This window comes from Oncorhynchus keta, chromosome 1, assembly GCF_023373465.1.
Source record: "Oncorhynchus keta strain PuntledgeMale-10-30-2019 chromosome 1, Oket_V2, whole genome shotgun sequence".
NCBI classification, from domain to species: domain Eukaryota; kingdom Metazoa; phylum Chordata; class Actinopteri; order Salmoniformes; family Salmonidae; genus Oncorhynchus; species Oncorhynchus keta.
The window spans coordinates 21483889-21506233 of NC_068421.1; the positions used below are offsets into that span (position 1 = coordinate 21483889).

General features: G+C 43.7%; 1 protein-coding gene across 8 annotated transcripts; it reads left to right on the forward strand.

Moving 5' to 3' along the window:
* Positions 1 to 1083: 1083 nt before the first annotated feature.
* Positions 1084 to 22050, forward strand: LOC118395359 (vascular endothelial zinc finger 1-like). 8 transcript variants are annotated; one of them, XM_052518561.1, is made up of 10 exons: positions 1150 to 1200; positions 3804 to 3863; positions 12167 to 12222; positions 12341 to 13158; positions 14126 to 14221; positions 15329 to 15398; positions 15867 to 16032; positions 17561 to 17605; positions 18021 to 18089; positions 18284 to 22050. In XM_052518561.1, the coding sequence occupies exons 4-10, from the start codon at positions 12443 to 12445 to the stop codon at positions 18604 to 18606; spliced, it is 1485 nt and encodes a 494-aa protein (XP_052374521.1). In that variant the 5' UTR covers positions 1150 to 1200; positions 3804 to 3863; positions 12167 to 12222; positions 12341 to 12442; the 3' UTR covers positions 18607 to 22050. The 8 variants fall into 8 exon arrangements, with proteins under 8 accessions (XP_052374491.1, XP_052374512.1, XP_052374516.1 ...); XM_052518531.1 differs by lacking the exon at positions 12167 to 12222 and having other exon boundaries at positions 1084 to 1200; XM_052518538.1 differs by lacking the exons at positions 1150 to 1200; positions 12167 to 12222 and adding an exon at positions 2649 to 2849.
* Positions 22051 to 22345: the final 295 nt, after the last annotated feature.

A 22345-nucleotide genomic window follows, 5' to 3' on the forward strand; every position in this document is an offset into this window, starting at 1 on the left:
TAGGCTACCTGCCTTCTCGGACATAGCCTGGACATATATATATAAAACATAGGCAAATCATGTTTTTGACTGCACTGGGCCTTCAATCGTTGAAACTTCTCAATTGTAAGTCCACAAATTTGATTGTGTCTGACTTGCAATATTTGAGTTGGATGGCCAAACCCTGGGCTGCATGACCAAATCATTGATTTGAATGGGTGTCAATCACTGTGTGTGGAAATCTGTTTGGGTTTTCTGTGAACTATTGAGTGTGTGCATTGATTTCTAGTTGTATATTCAGTGGGAAGTGATACATTTACATTTTACGACATTCCTGTTTAGGGTTGGAATCTTCCCAATTCTCTTTTTTTTCCTGAGAGCAACATATGGCAGTAACCAAATGCAATCTGGAAAAAAAATCTAAGTTTTATTGTTTCACTGATTTAATTTGAAGTGACTGCTGTGGTTAAGTTATTATTATATACGTCTATCTATGTAAGTGATTCATCATTACAGTATTACAGTATTAGAGCAAGGCCATGGTGGTTATCAGATAATGGACAATGAAGGTAGGTTCTAAGCACATTTGTATATCAATTAATGTTATGCATATGTTGCATCCTAATTGTGTTATGCAAGCATTTGTGTCTGGAGGTCAATATTTTGCAATCCAAGCAAATCTTGAAAGGATTTCTTAAAATTTGATTTCAAGGGGTTGACAAATAGTAACTAAACTGTATAGAAACAACATGTTGCTTTTCCCCTAGTGTTTGTGTTGTAACATAATGTAATGATAAATACAGGCACAATCAGTAACCATATTTGACGATGGCATATTGAAAATGTACTTTTATGCTATCTCTGGAAGGCGCTCCAATGGACTAGTTAAGCATGACAAATAGGGGAACACGTTCCATGTCGATCATATTTTGTGTGTATTTATAAGGGCCACATCATATACCATTCAATCGTTTCCCAATACATAGTATTATAAACACATTTTACAGTCACAATATTTTAATACAAGCCAATTTACACTATGTTCATTTCTGAGAAATCTCTAACGTCCCATAAACGTCGACTAGAAATGGTTCAGCCCGGAGGGTTACAGGAAGTTGTAGCAGCTGCCATGTTTAGCTGCTTTGTTGTAGATTCCGTCTAGGTTTCCTGCAGATTTTAAGTGTTGCAATGGAACCGAGCTGGAGTACATTTTTATTCCAGGTAAGTGTCATCAGAGTGGTAAATTTGATTAACTACATCTAAATGTTACTAGATGTCTAATGCACCGTTGCTAATGGTGATTTTAAACGTGGATTTCTAGTAGAACTATTCAAGCAAAACAATGGTAGCGTTAGCTAATATTGGCTAGCCTATGAGCAATCCGCTGAAAGAGCTAACGTTAGCTCGCTAGCTCACTACATCAATCCCAGACTTCCAGCTGTGAGGTATATGGATGACGCTAGAGAGAGAGAGAGAGAGAGAGAGGGGAGGGCATCTGGGTGCCCCCCCAGTTCTTGTAAATTGTTGGTGTTAATGCATACTTTAATCAAAATCCGCTAATGCGTGTTTATTATAAATACCGGATACATTGGAATGGGCCCCATTTAGTTAAATATAAAAACTAAGCAAGCTAGCAAGTGATCATGGCCGCGCGTTTGTTAGTTAGGATGCTAGCCAGCTAGTTGTAGCTAGCCTCAAAGAACGAGAACAATCCACCTCCAGCGGTGAGCCATGCTAGCTAGCGAGTAAATGTGGCATGAAAACGGTTTTTTTTTTTTTTTGCAGCCAGTGATTTTGTTTACACATTTTGATAGGATTTGAATGATGTTCTACTTTCAGTAAATCGCACTTGTATACGTGCCGGGCACGAGGAGGGAATACCCCGCACTAACGATTCTAAAATTTCCCCCCTTTTCCTCGTCCCAAAATATGTAACCGCGGGTTGGAGAAAGAATTCAAACTATGCAGTAATCTGCAGCCAAGATGCTAGCTAATTCTTGCACTACTGATAATGTGTAACCCGTCTTCCATATGTCTGAGATTTCTATTAGGCAGCTCGCAGAGATATTCATGTCCTTAGTTGTCTGCCTTTGGTGCGATTTAAATTGCAAATCCAGGAATAGGGATAGTATTTAACATTGTATTAAGTACCTATATCCATCCAATCTATACATATTCAGAATTTCTGGACATGGTTACAGCATTTTTAGCAATGCACAACTTGCATCAGTTGCAAAAATGCTTTTCCTACCCTCTGGCAGTAGGTGAAAAGTTGTCCATGTAAAAACCTATCCTCTTGTTGCACTATGTCCATGCAGAGGGATTGTAGTATTTACTAATGTGTGCTTGTAACAAGATGTTAAACATCTGAAAATACGTGTACACATATTGCAGATGTTATTGCAGGTGCAGTGAAATGCTTGTGTTTCTAGCTCCAACAATACCTAACAATTATACACAAATACTCCTAAATTAAAAGAATGGAATTAAGAAATATCAGGATGAGTTATGTATATGATGGTGTGTGTATGGACAGTATATCAGTAGAAAATGTGTACAGCAATAGTTGTATAGGAGGAGCCCTGACTAGAATACAGTAGATTATTTTTTATTTAACTAGGCAAGTCAGTTAAGAACACATTCTAATTTACAGTGATGGCCTACCGGGAAACAGTGCGTTAACTGCCTTATTCAGGGGCAGAAGGACAGATCTTTACCATGTCAGCTTGGGGATTCGATCCAGCAACCTTTTGGTTACTTGCCCAACGCTCTAACCACTAGGCTACCTGCCACTCATATACATATGAAGGGGGTAAAACAGCATAAAGTGCCTTTGGAGGAAGAAAACATGAATGCAGTCAACTTACCAGGTACACTAAATTCATAGATTGTAGACATTACATAAACATTGGGAATTAAGTCTCGTGTGTCAGCTAGCTCTTGAAAATGGCTCTTTCCATCACACCTGGGGGGAATTGCATTTTAAGAATCCAGAATACGTATGCCTAGACATTTGAAACATCCTCTTTTTATGTTTTATTTTCCTGGAATGTGGATCGTTAACTTAAGGGGAACAGGCTATTTCTCTTAGTGGACATGTATATAACTTTTCCTGTCTATCTATCTGGCAACCTAAGATGCATTACAAAATGCAGTGTCAGTTAAATTATTAGATGAATTGGACCTTTTTGAAGACCCTTATTCACAACATCTCAAATGGCCTACTGCGTAGTGTCCCAATCCCAGGTCAAATGTGAACACCAGTGTTGAAAATGTATGTCCTCAAACCACTTGCCACTTGTTTTTTTCTTTTCTTCCCTACTCCGCCTAATCATATTGCAGCCGTAGTGGTAGGCCTAGTTCTGTTCCCCCAGCGCTGGAGAGGTGCAGCTGCTGCCAGTTAATTGGTGTGAGCCGAGGACCCTTGATAATGGTTTTATTTTGTGGCTAACAAGGCACAAATACCTGAAGCTGGTGTGATGGAGCAGTGGAGGAAAATGGAAACTAAGTAGTTGTTATTTGGAGGTTCCATTTGATTCGCTGGATTTGATAAAGCATCTAATGAGGCTGTGCGTCACTTGTTACTGTTCTGTAATCATCGGAAGTTATGCTTGGTGCGGGGGGGTCGTCAAGCTATGCAGTTCTCAATAATAGTGTTCTCGTAATCCTCCTGAATCAGATGATGACTAATTTCTTTTCTCACGATTTTAGGACAAACCTACGTTTTAGGATTCCCCTAAGACAATACGTAACAGGGTTTTGTTTTACTGTTAATGTTAAAATTTTATTAACAAACCCAGTATTTTCCTTTTCTTTTGTATTAGTCTTCTGTAGGTCCCATGGTTCCAGGGAATCCACGTAGGGACTACTACACAGGGATCAGAGTAAGTTCATATCCTCCACAGTAAAATCCCTGTAACCTGTAAACATTTATTTTTTCTGCACATGACACGACCCCAACCAAGCCCTCAAAACATAGGTAGAACAAAGTATGTAGTCAAGGTCTTAGTCCTGGTTTCAGGGTTAACACTCAGATCTTGTTGCTTCCCTCATGCAGGTTGGTGCCTGAGTATGTTTATCAAGTTCTGTGAGAACACAAGCAATACAAATATATTTGAACTATTACTGTTTCTGGGATCATAAAATAAATTGGGCACTTCTTATCTGAGCAAATGGCAAGCTGTGTTCTTGGGGGCCTTGTCTGATATCTAAACAGATTAGCATTGTGGTCAATGAGATACTTCTCCATTGTAAAGCCCCGCCCCACATCTCTGACTGAATTAACAGAACAGGCTGCTTTTATATGTTCTGTATGTTTTTGTTGTTTTCCACGCCCCCACTCCGTTTCAGAACTATTTATCTGGGAATGACCTCAGCCTTCAGAGCAGATTTGTATCAAAATCATCAGAGCAGCGTGAAGGCACAGCGGGCTTCAGCTCCCTATGAGTCTGAGAGCCTTGCTGACACACACACACACACACACACACACACACACACACACACACACACACACACACACACACACACACACACACACACACACACACACACACACACACACACACACACAGCTAGAAGAAATGCTAATGGTGGTAAGAATTCCAGTCTGGATCCAACTTCAGTGCGGACGGAGGACAAAAAGGGGACTCGACACCCTGTGACTTAACCCTGTTTTTCTCCCATTCCCCAAAGCACGGCTGCCTCACTAAGCAGTCTGCAGTGGCCGCCAGCTGAACAGAATCCCCAAATCAGGCAGGACTGGTGTCACAAAGGCCCCCCTGAGGGTCGTAAGTGCATCACTGCTTGGATTTGTGTCTTCTACAGCTCCACAAAAGAGCATAAAGAAAAAGGAACACAATTTGGGATTTTTCCCGACTCCCCCAGCCCAGACCCCATCCCTTGCCTGCCTGGCTGACCGTATTGGGATGCTTGGCTGAACCTGAAAGCCCAGGGGTCAGCTCTTTAACCCTGCCCTATGGTGATTACGGAAAATAACAAGGTCGTTTCAATCGTGGTGTCTTTGGTTTGCCCGTTGTAAGGTTGCTGGGTACAATGTGAAACTCTATTCACGCACCAACCAAAAATATTCATAAACCTCCCGCCCCCCCCACCCATTCTTTGGGGGCTGCCGTGACCAATTGGACAATGCCAGCAGCTGCAGATGTCCTCTGTACACTGCTCTATTAGCTACCAGTGTTGGGTCATTGTTTTGCTATTTTGTCAGTTTTCATTACACTGCTATATGTTTTTCAACCACTACAAAACAATAGACAATCAGCAACATTTGAGGGTAGTGTATGATTATAGTAGGTGATTATTGAAACATTTCCTGAGTTAGTATTTGTTAAAGGAAATATTAAAATGTTGTAATGTTTTTGTGTGTGTGAATTTTATCCACTTTTCTCCCCAATTTCGTGGTATCCAATTGTTAGTAGTTACTATCTTGTCTCATCGCTACAACTCCCGTACGGGCTCGGGAGAGACGAAGGTCGAAAGCCATGCGCCCTCCGAAACACAACCCAACCAAGCCGCACTGCTTCTTAACACAGCGCGCATCCAACCCGGAAGCCAGCCGCATCAATGTGTCGGAGGAAACACCGTGCACCTGGCAACCTTGGTTAGCGCTCACTGCGCCCGGCCCGCCACAGGAGTCGCTAGTGCGCGATGAGATAAGGATATCCCTACCGGCCTAACCCGGACGACGCTAGGCCAATTGTGCGTCGCCCCACGGACCTCCTGGTCGCGGCCGGCTGCGACAGAGCCTGGGCGCGAACCCAGAGTCTCTGGTGGCACACTGGGCCACCGCGCCACCCGGGAGGCCCAAATAATGTTTTATTTACGTATGGTTGTAGTAGGTTACATAAACCAGTGGGATGAATGTGATTCGTGGGGGTGTAATTGGTTTGAGAGTTTGAAGCCTCAACCAGCCTGCACCCACCACCACATAAAGGTGGTGTGAAATTGCTCCAAAAGGAATATTTATAGCAGATCTAACATGCTGCTTATACAACACGTACTGAGACACAACACAAGTTTCATTTCAAACAATTAGCATTGGTAGGTTCTGTTACCGCCATTCAAAGCAGCACTGGATAGTAAAGGGTCTGCTCGTCATTGCAGATGGATACCGTGTCCAGGAGGCATAACATTGGAGGAAATGTTGAAGTAGATGAGAAACTACCTGAACTTGTCCAATTGGTCAAAGCAACCATTCTGGACAGTGTTTACACCCCCCAAATCAAATAAAAGATGGCGCCAGAGGGGATTTCTGCTGTTTTATGGGCTCTTAACCAACCATGCTATTTTTTTTTATTTTTAAAAGTTAACTTATTTTGTACATAATGTTGCTGCTACTGTGTCTTAAGACCGGAAAGAGCTTCTAGAAATCAGAACAGCTATTACCTTAAACTTGGCTAAGAATTTCTCTTTAATGAGCCGGACGAGTGGGATTTACTCCAGACACCCGAACAGGCCCTCATCCCCGTCATTCGATAATTTCAGCACGTTAAATGTGCAACCAGAGGGAAAGAACTCTAGATCACCTTTACTCCAAACAGAGACGCATACAAAGCTTTCCCTTGCCCTCCATTTGGCAAATCTGACCAAAATTCTGTCCTCCTGACTCTTGCTTACAAGCAAAAATTAAAGCAGAAAGCACCAGTGACTTGGTCAATAAAAAAGTGATCAGATGAAGCAGATGCTAAGCTAGCAGATGCTAGCTACATGTTCCAGGATTCTTCCGATGGTATTGAGTACACCACATCAGTCACTGGCTTCATCAATAAATGCTTCGACAATGTCGTCCCCACAGTGACTGTCGGTACATACCCCAACCAGAAGCCATGGATGACAGGCGACAGCCACACTGAGCTAAAGTGTACATCTGCCGCTTTCAAGAAGCAGGACTCTAACCCGGAAGCTTATAAAAAAAAAATCCCACTATGCCCTCTGACGAACCATCAAATGGGCAAAGCATCAATACAGGACTAAGCTCTAATCGTATTACACCGGCTCTGATGCTCGTCGGATGTGGCAGGGATTGCAAACTATTACAGACTACAAAGTGAAGCACAGCTGAGAGCTGCCCAGTGACACGAGCCTACCATACAACCTAAACTACTTCTATGTTTGCTTCAAGGCAAGTGACACTGAAACATGCATGAGAGCATTAGCTGTTCTGGACAACTGTAGGATCACGCTCTCCGTGGCCAATGTGAGCAAGACCTTTAAACAGGTCAACATACACAAGGCCGCAGGGCCAGACGGATTACCAGGACGTGTACTCCGAGCATGCGCTGACCAACTGGCAAGTGTCTTCCCTGACATTTTCAACCTGTCCCTGTCTGAGTCTGTAATACTAACATGTTTCAAGCAGACCACAATAGTCCCTGTGCCCAAGAACACTAAGGGAACCTGCCTGAATGACCCGTAGCACTCGTGTCTGTAGCCATGGCTCACATCAACACCATTATCCCAGAAACCTTAGACCCACTCCAATTTGCATACTGCCCTAACAGATCCACAGATGAAGTAATCTTCATTGCACTCCACACTGCCTTTCCCACCCTGACAAAAGGAATACCAATGTGAGAATGCTATTCATTGACTACAGCTCAGTGTTCAACACCATAGTGACCTCCAAGCTCATTACTAAGCTAAGGACCCTGGGACTAAATATCTCCCTCAGCAACTGGATCCCGGACCTCCTGATGGGCCTCCCCCAGGTGGTAAGGGTAGGTAACAACACCTCAGCCACTCAGATCCTGAACACGGGGGCCCCTCAGGGGTGAATGCTCTGTCCCCTCCTGTACTCCCTGTTCACTCATGACTGCACGGCCAGGCACGACTCCAACACCATCATTAAGTTTGCTGATGACACAACAGTGGTAGGCTTGATCAACGGCAAGACCGCTTATAGGGAGGAGGTCAGATGCCAGGACAACAACCTCTCAACATGCTCAAGACTAAGGCGATAATTGTGGAATACAGGAAAAGGAGGACTGAGCACACCCCCATTCTCATCGACAGGGCTGAAGTAGAGCAGGTTGAGAGCTTTAAGTTCCTTGGTGTCCATATCACCAACAGCCAACATGGTCCAAGCACACCAAGACAGTCGACGAGGGCATGACAAAACCAAATCCAGCGGTTGTACGTTTGCCAAAAGATTTGGCATGGGTCCCCAGATACTCAAAAGGTTCTACAGCTGCACCATCGAGAGAATTCTGACTGGTTGCATTACTGCCTGGTATGGCAACTGAGGTTGGAGGCCGAGAAAGGCCCTACAGAGGGTAGTGTGTACGGCCCAGTACATCACTGGGGCCAAGCTTCCTGCCATCTAGGACATCTATACTAGGCGGTATCAGGAAGGGCCTAAACATTGTCAAAGACTCCAGCCACCCTAGTCCATAGACTGTTCTCTCTGCTACCGCACGGCAAGTGGTACTGGAGCGCCTTGTCTAGGTCCAAGAGGATTCTTATCAGCTTCTTTCTACCCACAAGCCATAAGACTACTGAACATCTAATCAAATGACCCACTGTGATGCTGAAACATTGGTATTTTACCCAATAAATTCCTGGGAGTGTGTGTGTGTGTGAGCGTGACTGTTTTTCTCTATTTTAGTTTGTTTTCTGTTAGTCAGCACTACATTATTTAATTTTCTCTGGGGGTGCTCCAGCTAATGTTTTTTATTAGGTATAGTTAGCTAACACACAGGTAGTCCCGTTCTAGATGCTGTACCAGTAGAGGAGGGGAAAAAAGATCACCTTACATGCAACAGATTTAGATTATTGAGTGGCAGGGAGGTGTGTGTGTTTGTGTGTGTAGACAGCCCGTTCAAATCAAATGTATTTATATAGCCCTTCTTACATCAGCTGATATCTCCAAGTGCTGTATAGAAACTCAGCCTAAAACCCCAAACAGCAAGCAATACAGGTGTAGAAGCACAGTGGCTAGGAAAAACTCCAAAAGAAAGGCAGGAACCTAGGATGAAACTTAGAGAAGAACCAGGCTCTGAGGGGTGGCCAGTCCTCTTCTGGCTGTGCCGGGTGGAGATTATAACAGAACATGGCCAAGATGTTCATAAATGGCCAACATGGTCAAATGATTATAATCATAGTAGTTGTCGTGGGTGCAACAAGTCAGCATCTCAGGAGTAAATGTCAGTTGGCTTTTCATAGCCGATCATTGAGAGTATCTCTACCTCGCCTGCTGTCTCTAGAGAGTTGAAAACAGCAGGTCTGGGACAGGTAGCACGGCCGTCCGGTGGACTGGGGACGCAAGGAGTCTTCATGACAGGTAGTCTTGAGCGAGAGTAAATTCAATTCGCACCGGATAAGACCGGAGAAGTACTCCAGATATAAGACTGACCCTAGCCCCCGATGCATACATACTGGAGGCTGAGACAGGAGGGGTCAGGAGGCACTGGCCCCATCCGATGAGATCCCCGGATAGGGCCAAGCAGGCAGGATATAACCCCACCCACTTTGCCAAAGCGCATCCCCACTAGAGGGATATCTTCAGCCACCAACTTAACATCCTGATACAAGGCGGACTATAGCCCCAACGATCTCTGCCAAGGCACAACCCAAGGGGGGCGCCAACCCAGACAGGAACATAAAGTCAGTGACTCAACCCACTCAAGTGACGCACCCCTCCTAGGGACGGCATGGAAGAGCACCAGTAAGCCAGTGACTCTGCCCCTGTAATGGGGTTAGAGACAGAGAATCCCACTCGAGAGAGGGGAGACGGCAAGGGCGGTTCGTTGCTCCAGAGCCTTTCCGTTCACCTTCACACTCCTGGGCAGGACTACTAATATGACTGACTGAAGAGATGAGTCTTCAATAAAGACTTAAAGGTTGTGACTGAGTCTGCGTCTCTCTCATGGGTAGGCATACCATTCCATAAAAATGGAGCTCTATAGGAGAAAGCCCTGTCTCCAGCTATTTGCTTAGAAATTCTAGGGACAGTAAGGAAGCCTGCGTCTTGTCACCGTAGCGTACGTGTAGGTATGACCAAATCGTAAAGATAGGTAGGAGCAAGCCCATGTAATGCTTTGTAGGTAGGTTAGCAGTAAAACCTTGAAATCAGCCTTTGCCTTAACAGGAAGCCAGTGTAGAGAGGCTAGCACTGGAGTAATATGATCACATTTTTTGGTTCTAGTCAGGATTCTAGCAGCTGTGTTTAGCACTAACTGAAGTTTATTTAGTGCTTTATCCGGGTAGCCAGAAGGTAGAGAGGACAAACCATTCACAGAGACAAACTGATATCTTTCCGACAGATAAGATCTAAACCTGGCCAGAACTTGTCCATGTAGACCAATTTGGGTAGTCTAACCTAGAAGTAACAAAAGTATACATTTTTCTGCATTGTTTTTGGACAAAGTTTCTGATTCTTGCAATGTTACGTAGATGGAAAAAAGTTGTCCTTGAAATAGCCTTGATATGTTCGTCAAAAAAGAGATCAGGGTCCAGAGTAACGCTGAGGTCCTTCACAGTTATATCTGAGACGACTGTACAACCATCAAGATTAATTGTCAGATTCAACAGAAGATGTCATTGTTTCTTGGGAACTAGAACAAGCATCTCAGTTTTGTCCAAGTTTAAAAGTAGAACGTTTGCAGCCATCTACTTCCTTATGTCTGAAACACAGGCTTCTAGCGAGGGCAATTTTGGGGCTTCACCATGTTTCATTGAAATGTACAGCTGTGTGTCATCCAAATAGCAGTGAAAGTTAACATTATGTTTCCGAATGACATTACCTAGAGGTAAAATATATAGTGAAAACAATAGTGGTCTTAAAACGGAACCTTGAGAAACACCGCAATTTACAGTTGATTTGTCAGAGGACAAACCATCCACCGAGACAAACTGATATCTTTCCGACAGATTAGATCTGAACCAGGCCTGAACTTGTCCGTGTAGACCAATTTGGGTTTCCAATCTCTCCAAAAGAATGCAGTAATCGATGGTATCAAAAGCAGCACTAAGGTTACTTGTGTATCTTTGATGGATTTGTTTGAGCAGATCTCGAGTTGAATATTTTGGGTGTACAATTCTAGATTTAGTCTTCATAGTTTAAAAAAATACAACTCGAGATTTGGCGAAAAGGTCAAGAGGCATAAATCTACAAAGTGAAACAAACCTGTCGATTCATTGTATGTGTGTAGTTGGTCAGGTATACGTTGGTGTACTGTATATTGTTCATGTCATTCTGGCACGACATAACTGACTAAATCACCCACTGAGCTCAAATCTCAGTTTAAATCCTCTCGTGTGTGCACCTTGAACAGCTGCCTCCTAACCTTCTTCTCCCCTCCTAACCCTCTTCTCACACCACATTCATCAGGGCTGCACTTGTGTTTTTTCTGAGAGGCTCGGATGCCCTGGCTGGAAATGGCTCCCTTTCTATTTCTGGTAAATTAATGGATGTCCCTCTTTTTAAAGCCTGTCCTTCCTCTTAGAACGCAGCATTCATGCTGACAGGGCTGGGGTTGTAGTAGTAGTAACTTAGCTGCCTGAATGGCACAGGGGAAGACTTGGAATAATTGTTATTTTTTAGGGGGCTCCCGAGTGGCGCCGCTGTCACTACAGACACAGTGGTTTGATTCCAGGCTGTATCACACCTGACTGTGATTGGGAGTCCCATAGGGCGGCGCACAATTGGCCCAGTGTCGCCGGGGGCTTGGCCGGTGTAGGCAGTCAATTGTAAATAAGAATTTGTTCTAAACTGACTTGCCTACTTAAATGAATAATGGCATAAATTGAGCAACCTCTTTTTGAACCTCAAACCTCAACGTCACCCACAAGGCTACCCTTGGATATCACCAGAAAAGCGTTTGAGTACATTTACATTTACATTTAAGTCATTTAGCAGACGCTCTTATCCAGAGCGACTTACAAATTGGTGCATTCACCTTATGACATCCAGTGGAACAGCCACTTTACAATAGTGCATCTAAATCTTTTAAGGGGAGGGGGGGGTGAGAAGGATTACTTTATCCTATCCTAGGTATTTCTTAAAGAGGTGGGTAGAATAGCTTAGTTCATGAAATTCATCAACATCTGTAAATGGAAGCTGACAACCAAATGGACTCTTCAAATAAGAAAAGTGAATCAAATTGTTGTTCTCTGCTCAATTCTTTTAAAAATGAGAAGTTCTGTTTTACTGTCATCCTTATCTTGGAAACAGGGGTAGTTCTGCTGACAAGGCAGTCCGTTTCAACTCTCTGGAGCAGTCAGAAACAGGTCTCTCACTTTCTCTCTCGCTGCTACATGCAGCTGTAGTAGCTTTGACGGTGTGACTGACACTGTAGACTGTGTACTGATGTGTTTCTACATGGCTGTCTTTGTGTTGTCCTTCCAGCAGGCCAATGAAGCCCTGCATCACCAGCACCAGGTGGCCCAGAACAGCTTGCTGCCTCTCCTCCAGTCAGGAGGACCAGAACCTGTGGACCAGAAACCTGTGATGCCCATCCTCTTGGACCAGAAGCCCCCAGTCAGCGTTGCAGAGCTCCTCAAGGACAATGTGGCCAGTGGGACAGGGGGAGGCGGCGGCGGAGGAGGCGGCAGCGGCGGTGGTCCCGTTGTAGTGGTGAAGAAAGAGCCCAAGTCCAAAACGCCTTTCATCTGCGGCTACTGCAACAAGGCCTTCCGGGACAGCTACCATCTCAGACGGCACGAGTCCTGCCATACGGGCGTCAAGATGGTGTCTCGTCCCAAGAAGACACAGACGGCACCCACCATGGTGCCCATGATCTCCACAGTGCCACAGCGCGAGAACAGCGGCGGGCAGCCCTCTTACATCTCCACCATCGCTGGCATCCTCACCACGGCCACAACCTCAGCCTCCACGGGCTCCAGCATCATGTCTCCCACCATGGTGCCCCAGCAGCAGCACCAGCATCAACAGCAGCACCATCATCATCAGCAGCAGAGCCAGCCCAAGAAGCCTGCCAAGCCAGTGAAGAAGAACCACGGCTGTGAGATGTGTGGCAAGGCCTTCCGTGACGTCTACCACCTGAACCGTCACAAGCTGTCCCACTCAGACGAGAAGCCCTTTGAGTGCCCCATCTGCCAGCAGCGCTTCAAGAGAAAGGACCGCATGACCTACCACGTGCGCTCACACGACGGGGGCGTTCACAAACCTTACATCTGCTCTGTCTGTGGGAAGGGCTTCTCCAGGTGCGTGGCGCAGTTCAACTTATTCAAGTTTTCCTTTAGTCCACTTAAAAAAATGTTATTGTCCATAGTACATGTTGAACTGTAATTGTCAATAATGCATTCTGACAAAGTGTTTTGTGTAAGGTTCTTTGGAATTTCACATATTTCTTATCGTTATCTCTTTTTCACTGCTTCCATTTTAATGGGCCCCAAATGTATTTCCTGGTTGTGGGGAAAAAGCAAGAGGGCCATATCACAACTTTTCAAAAGTCATCTTAATTCAGAATCGGATACATTTATGTACAGGATACGACTATGTTGTAGAAGAAGAAGCCTAACTGACAGGCATAAAGGACTACAAGAGGGCAGATCGTATCCAACAGGTGCAGCCTCATAAAACAATGTCATATGTAGCCCTAGATTAATATGAGGATGATTCAAGTCAATGGCGGGCTTGGTTGGGTAAAAACATTCCACTTGAAATTGATATTCAGTGGTCCGTAGCCTAATCATTTAAAGGTGTGATGAATTTTGGAAATCCTCGTGTGTTTGAATGTAATTGAATTGGACTGGTTAATCAGTCTCACTCAATAGGAATTTAGGAACATTGCTTTGCATACGAGTATGTTTCCACTATGATGCTTTAATGCACATAGCCAAAAGGTGTTATGTACAATTTCCACTTTTGAATGAAATTCCTCAATCAAAGAACAAGGTGGAGTATAATTTGAATGCCTGAAATCACATACCAGAATGCCTATTTATATGGTAACCCTATGAGACAAAGTCCTTAATTGTTGTTCTGGACCACCTCTTGTTTGTGTGTAGCTTTTATGAAGCTCGGCCATGATTACTGATGCCCCACGCAGCTTCTGTTCAGACCATTAGTACTGGCTCATGACATGCAAGCAGTGCCCCGCCATGTATATAAACAGTATCTGGAGCTTTGCGTGCGTCACATAGTAGTCCCTCGTGTCCCCCCTCTCAGGGATATCGGCAGGGGACAGGGAGAATGCTGCAGGGGGCAGACGGCACCAGAAGAGATGGGTCTCCAGTGTAACTCCTGCAGCTCCCAAGGCCAATGGTAGTGTTCTGACTCACTGACTGGTCTGATTTCTAATCATTGATTTAGCTCCTCCCCTTTTGTTATTTCCAATATTGGAGAGTATTTTGTTATTCCCCCCCAACCTAACCCTTTCAGACATCATTAAGTTGTCAGTGAACGATGAAGTTCTTGAGCCAAATTATTAGCAACTCGCTAAGTGAAGTATATTGTATCATAATCATAGTGACTTGGCGCAAAGTAACAAATCTTACTCTTATGCGGCTAGAGGTGCATGTTAATTTTCACGCTTGGCAGTCCTAAAAGAGGCTATTCCCCTCTTCTTTAATGAAGGAGTGTTGTGTGTGAGGGGAGATGTGAGCTTTTGAGCTCCACTGCACTCCTGAGGAGATGGGATTGGACTCCTGCTTGCCATCACGAAAAGCCTGCTAGTGTGAAACTGCCTCCTTAGAGACATTTTTAAGCCACACTCTCCTCCTTTGTTGGAGGGGAATTCTCTGGCTGCGTTTGTCCAATAGCTACATTTCACTAGTGCGGCTTAGTGAGGGCAGAGGAGAACTGAACGACAGATGGACGGCTGTGGTTGCCAGATAATTGTCTTCTCCAGGGTATACTGTAGAACAGATTATTTTATTTTTTTGTGATGTTGTAGAATAGAGTTCTAGTTTGATTTTGAAAAAAATGTCTAAATTCTATCCCTCTGGTTATTTTTTGGTGTGGCTTAACTGAATAATTATCTGGTCTTGTTGCAAGAACATCAATTATTACTTTGGGAGGGGTGTAGTATTTTTCATTTGGGAGGGGTGTAGTAGTGGATTGATGCTCTAATAGCTTGTGTCCCATGGGTCCGATATGGACACCATGAGACTAACGTAAATTTACTGTAGATGTTTTATTTATTTAATTAAACATCATTGAACTATTATGGTATAACTGTGGGTTCACCGAGAATTTGTCATTTGCCTGCAATCTTTGTTGGCCCATTTTGTTAATTGAATCACGTGTCAACAGAGTAGCCCCAGCTACTGTCAGTGTATGGCATTATTGATTAAACTGTACTGGTGTTTTTAGCTATTATACCAGGTTTTAAAATGCCTGTGCTCTTCTGTGTCCTCTCTCCTCCTGCAGGCCTGACCATCTAAGCTGTCATGTGAAGCATGTTCATTCATCAGAGAGACCCTTCAAATGCCAAGTAACGGTAAGGAGCCAGGCATCCTCCTCCGGGACGCCCCTTCCCTGTTTATGGTCACTTTCCTGTACCGCACATTCACTCCTGTTTTGTTGGATTAAGGATGAGATTATTACGCTAACTCCCAATTGTAAAATATGTAATCTTTCCTGAGTCTTCAAGATGTGAGACATTTCTGCAGTGTACACACACACAAACTCATTGAGTGAGTTTTAAAATATATATATATATATATATATATATATATATATATATATATATTTTTTTTATTTTTTTTATTTATTTATTTAACCTTCATTTAACTAGGTAAGTCAGTTAAGAACAAATTCTTATTTACAATGACCGCCAAACCCGGTTGATGCTGGGCCAATTGTGCGCTGCCTTGTGGGACTCCCAATCACGGCTGGTTGTGATACAATCTGTATCAGGCTGTATCTCATCTGATATCCCTGTCATTGTTCCTGTATACCACCCCAGGCCTGCACCTCTGCTTTCGCCACCAAAGACCGCCTGCGCTCCCACATGATCCGACACGAGGGCAAGGTGACCTGCAACATCTGTGGCAAGATGCTGAGCGCTGCCTACATTACCAGCCACCTCAAGACCCACGGCCAGGCCAGCTTCAACAACCCCTGTAATAAAGGTATGCCAAGCAGCCTCCCACTCTCCTCCTCCACTCCCTACATCCTTCCCACTCTCCCCTCAGCCACACCTAGCCTGGGGTCCTCCAGACCCACGGCCAGGCCAGCTTCAACAACCCCTGTAATAAAGGTATGCCAAGCAGCCTCCCACTCTCCTCCTCCACTCCCTACATCCTTCCCACTCTCCCCTCAGCCACACCTAGCCTGGGGTCCTCCAGACCCACGGCCAGGCCAGCTTCAACAACCCCTGTAATAAAGGTATGCCAAGCAGCCTCTCACTCTCCTCCTCCACTCCCTCCATCCTTCCCACTCTTCCCTCAGCCACACCTAGCCTGGGGTGCTCCAGACCTAGGTATTAAATCATATATTTGTTTTCTTAAAAAATACTTTAGGTATTTATTCTGTCCCTATCTTTATGCTGAGAGCACCCCATGCATTGTTGTTCTGTGGTGTCCTGTACAACATAGGCAGGCACAAAGCACGACGTCAGGGGTGTATTCATTCTGACGATTCTGTTGCTAAATGTTTCTTAAATGGAATGAAACAAAGGGGGACCTACCTGAATTTGTCCAGTAAAAACTCTTGTTTTGATATGAGAGTTTCTTCAGAATTATGAAATGGAGTGTAGAGTGACCCATGTCTGTATGTATTTGATTCCAATATATTTGGGTTAGGATAAAGAATGATTAGGAATAGGCCTACCTTCTATTAGCCATTTTCATGGACATTCATATCCTTCAGTGCAGCACCACAAATTGACTTATAGATTCAAATGTACTGCACAACAGTCCCTAACTGATAAGGACTGTGTTACCACTCATTCAGGGATTCATGTCATAATGTAAATTTGCTGGGGCCAACCCACAGCCCTGTCTGGTGTACCAGTTGTTTACATGTGTGGTGGGGATGACAAGTATCTCTGCTGACAGAAATGGATAGCCTGTAGCAGGAAATCTGGTAGGAGACGGTCTAAATTTAAAGGGCTTTGAATGTTCAATTCATTTGATGCTCATAGCGAACTAGTGCAGCAATACAAGTCATTCAAATGCGATATGCGAGTCGACCAAAGAAAACACTTAATATCCTCTTAAGTGTTGATGGGTCTGTATGCTGTTTTCAGACTTTTGTTTTATCTTGTTTTGTCAGCTGTTGAAATTGAGATTTATAACATCTGCTCTCTTGTTGGTTTGTCAAAACTTCACTGACTTATGGATGTTGAAGTCCAGTTTGGAATAATAAGATCACTCTAAAATGGCACGGGCAAAATCTATTGTTCAGCAGACCCTAATCATTTTACCTAATAAAATGATTATGCATACATTATACAACTATCTATTTCTGTCCTCACCAGCTACAATGTGCATTAGACATTTTAGTACTTGGTAGAAGGCCAAATGATTGGCCCTTCATGTATCTAACCCAATGACTTGTGTCCCCCTATGCCCTTCTGGCACGCAGAACCAAGTGATGCCCTGTCCCAATCAGTCCTGTCAATCAATGTAACCCCTATCTGTCTGTATCTCTGAATAGGGCTAAGTGACTGGCAGTGGAACCACCACTCAGGGCTACGAAAAGGTAATCTAGTAGCTAAAGCCGAAACCCATCCCGATCCCAACCCCTCCAAATTTGTAGCTGTATACTTTACTTATGCATTGAAGTGGCCCATTTTCCACTACAGATCTGTCTTCTAGCCTAGCGTGTGTAGTTCTAGTTGTTTTACAACCAAGTTGTTGCAGATGCTTGTGTGTTATGGTTATTCAGGTATCAGGGTTTTATTTCATTAAGCAGGATCAATAAGTTAGCTAGCCAAACGACTTTGATCAACCTTAAATTACAACTCGGAATGTTTAAGTGGAATATGGATTGTTTAAAGCAGTGAGTTAATTATACCATTTCAAGTTGACTATAGTATGAAATAAATTGTTTCTGAATATTAGCTGAAAGTTAGCTGGCTAGCACATTGATCCTGCTTTTTGAATTGCCCCCTCAGGTGAGTTGACGGTAGGAGAGATCTTAAATAACTCGTTCCAAGTCCTTATGGACATCTCTCGTTTTCAAGGTAGGTTCATAAGAATCCTACCATTTTGTTTTATAATGTCTAATCATTTTAATGTGTGTTGACCGTTGCAGTGGCTCAAACCTCGGCCCCTCTAACCCTGTGGAGCTTGGGGCTATCCTAAATGGTTTGTAATGAACAATCATCCAGCTCATTCTGTCTTTCTTTCGCTCCTTCCCTCCCTCATTTTTCCTCAGACTCTAACAACGTGCACAACTCCGGCTCAGTGACGCCCGTCACCAACTCTGCCGCCATCACCTCGGCGATGAACCGTGGCAACGCCAGCAACCCGGTAACCATCGCCGCCCAGATGAACATCACCACCAGCACGGTCAACATCACCTCTCCAATCAACCTGCAGCACCCAGTGACCATCACTGGGCCCATGAATATAGCCCACCCTGTGGCCATCACCTCTGGGATGCCCATGAATATAACCGGGCCGCTTAACATCGCCATGCGGCCCATGGATAGCATGCCTTTTCTCTCCCAGGTCCTGCCTTCCTCCCCTCCCTGGTAGTAACCCCTTCCCTGGCCCCTGGTTAGCATCTCTTTATCAACCCCTCCCACCTCGCTCCTTCTACCCCCAAACCACCACCTCCTCCCTTACTTTAGCAGACCTTCCTCCTTACCAGGAGTACTATAGATGATCTTGTAGTAGAGCAGAGGTGTAGTATGGTGGGCTAGCTGGACGCTGTACCTGTCTGTCCGTCTGGCTGCAGTGGGAGCAGCTGTGACTGCAGCATGATGAGAGGTGGACTGGCCAGCCCCTGTAGATGCTGGTGCATTTTATTACCTTTTAATTGCCGGTAGGAGAACAGTCCTGGAAATCATGTGAAGTCTCGGAAGGAGGAATGGAGGAATGATGCTCCACGTGGAAGCCTGACGTAAACAAACAGGGAGTTATGCCTCACCTTGCGTCAGAACATACCTGCACATTTGGCATTGGAATGAAACTGTAACAAACGTATTGCTGGTATTAATGTTTTTAAATGCTCTCTTACAGAGCAGATGGTTTTTATATTAGTTTTCCTTTTGTTATTATTATTATAGCCTGCTAATCAGTATTTAATAGTTGTATGCATTGTAAGGAGTTAAGTACAGCAAAAGGGACAGAGGCTACCATTTTGCAGGATGGTGATTTTTTTTTCTTCTGGAGAGAAAAATATCAAAGGCTCAACAGTTCAATCTTAGGTCAATGCCTTTGACTGCGTAAGGTGAGCTCTCCCAGGTCCTGATGCCATCTCTGGAAAATGGTCACATTCTCACTGCTGGTTACTGTAAACCTATGGTTTTTGTTAGTTTTGTTTTTGGAATAGTTGTCAGGTGTATTTTTAGATGACTTGATAAAGTAGCCGGAGGACATTACAGTGGTAATGTTACAGGAACACAAGGAGGAAATGTCTCGCACTGAAAGCATATCCCCAAATTATGTCCTGAAAACAGCAGTATTATTAAGAATCAAAATTAGTAGTGTTGGCTGTGAGCCTTGTTAATGTAGAGGCTATCAGAGCCACCTAGTGGCGCAGTAGACACTATGCTGAAAAAAGTCCCAAAGTTCACCTTTTAAAACTTTTAGTGAAAATAGTTATGTTGGGAGAGGTTTTGGTAGGGCCATTTAATCCCCCCCTCTTTTTAGTTTTTTTTTATTGCAGGTTTAGGATCTTATAAGTATGAACTTCTACTCAGGAACCGTACTGAGAGTAGCCCAGTCTTTTGATGACAGTAAAAGGATCAATTTAAGGTCAACACGCAACCTTGGTTGACCTTATACCCATTCTTTGTAAATATTACAACACAATTATTTTATTATTTTGTCTTTGCCTTTCAAAAAATGTAATAAAAGTAGATATCCTTCAACACAGGTCAGGGCTGCAATTACTTTATCAATGTCAATACGACCGTCCATTGGACTACTTTTGCATAGTTTACTTCCCAGGTTAGTTTGAGGTTTTTCTGTCTTCTTAGGTCCTTTTTATTATATTACTGTAGAACCAAAACTGCCATCTGGGGCCCAAGGTGCCCAGAAAGAGAATGGAAGCAGAGATGAGAGGCTGTGTCAACTACATGTGTTCTAGAATGGTCAAAGATTATGGGTCAAGGGTCACAGGGCTGCTTCCTTCCCCAGCCCAGTGCCTACTGGCGCTGACAAGGCCTATGTTCAGTACACAGGCCTCTCCCTCAACTGGCAGGAACTCTTTGGAACACGTGTAGCCGGCACGGCGCCGATGTGAGCCATTGCCCCAAAATCAGGCTGTATGTCAAACTGGTGGACGTTGTTCAGAGACTTCTGCCCTCATCAGTGGCCTCGCCTTCCCTGTGTCTCTGTCTTGGGAAAGGCAATATGTATGAGGCCTTTGCTAGTATTGCATGCATGCCAACACAGTGCCCCAAGATAATTACTCTAATCTGGCATGGAGTTGTGGTCTGTTGGCATTGGATTCCCTTTCCATCAATGTTGCATGTGGACGTCTGAGCTCGTCCAAGTTTGGGTTGAGTAAAAAAGTAATTAGACTTGACAACTTAAAAAAAAAGAACACTACAAACAGAATAGTTTTGAAGTACGTGTATGTTTGTCATTTGGCCTTCCGCAGTGGCCGTAACTAGTGTGCCTGAACTGCTTTACAACAAGACTATTTCACACCTCTGCTTCCTCTTCTAGATGTGATGGACATGGACTTAGACAACACTAGTGCCCAATAGCCTGTTTTAGCATGGGCAGCACCATTGAGGACTTTTTGAAGAAGTCAACTGGATGGGACTTCCTATAGGGTTAAGGAAGGATCACATAATTCTATCCAGGTCATCAGGTGGGATCAACCAATGAATTATACTCATGAGGAAACATTCCATAACTGCAGGTGACAGTAAATCACCTACCTTGTTCTAACAACACACTCCAGGTGGCAGTATGCACCCTTTTAGTTTTGTTTGCCAACTCATAGAAGTAGTAGAAGAAGAAAGTGTACTATTTCAGAATTCAATGGTGCTGCCTCTGCTCTCACAGATGCCATAATGTCTATGGTGATGGACTTGTTTTGTGAAGGAAGCCTTAACTGTTCAGATGGCTAAGAGCTAGACAGCCCCCTCAACCAAATTGATATGTTGTCATTTTTGGAGGCGGGGAGTATGGTTTACATTCAATTAAGTGTTTTGTAAACAACATTCTAAACCGTTATAAACATTTTGAAAACATGTTCTGTAATATTTTTTTAAATAAAGGGCCATTACTCTTATGCACCATCAGTTTCTTTTTAACCAAATGCTTTTAATTTGTTTACGATGACACTACATTTTGTTTTAAATGCAATGATGGTTTTGGGCTTAACTTTGAGTTTTGGAAGAGAAGTTGGTCTGATCTTTCTCAATTTTCTTTATGATTTGGAAGTTCTTGGAGCCCTGTGAAGGCTGATGAATGTATATCTTTGTACAAAACCATTTAGTTCAGAGGACATGTTAGTTATGGTAGACACATGCAAGGAAAAAAAAACTTTTTATAAATCTTTTTGTATTAGAACATTAACAATGGTAATTTTGTATATACGAAGACTAGGCTTTCTAATTAGCATAAAGGTAAACATTCCTACTTTTTTTTTTATACATATGTGTGTCAAGAATAATTGTAAACATATGCGCAATGTTTTTATGTGCCTTTTATTTGGGTTGTCTAAATAAAAGAACTATAAAACATGATTGTGGACTGTCCATGCTGAGTCTCAGTGTAGGGAGGACGGAGTTAACATTTGGCTCACCCAACACCTCCCTTCTCTCGTCCCCCCCCATTTCCCCCCCCTGGTGTCTACACTGCCTGGCTCACAGTTGGCGTATGGTGTAATGATAAGTGCCTCTGACTGCGTATTGAGAGGATTTGGGGTGTATTGTGCCAAACCATGCTGTGTGTGGGTGTTTTTTTTTTTTCTTCTCACTCATTTAAATTTTTATCAATTAAACTTGGAAACTTGGATGGGGTGTCTTTGTTTGTTTTGTTTGTGTGAACTGCACACAGTATTCTAGTTTTTTTTTCTCACACATTTTCATGGTCCAGACTTCAGCTCCTACTGTTTGTGTCAATGTAATCTGGTTCAGTGCACATTTTTTTTTCTTTTTTTTTAACCTTTTATTTAACCAGGCAAGTCAGTTAAGAACATATTCTTATTTTCAATGACAGCCTGGGAACAGCGGGTTAACTGCCTGTTCAGGGGCAGAACAACAGATTTGTACCTTGTCAGCTCGGGGGTTTGAACTCGCAACCTTCCGGT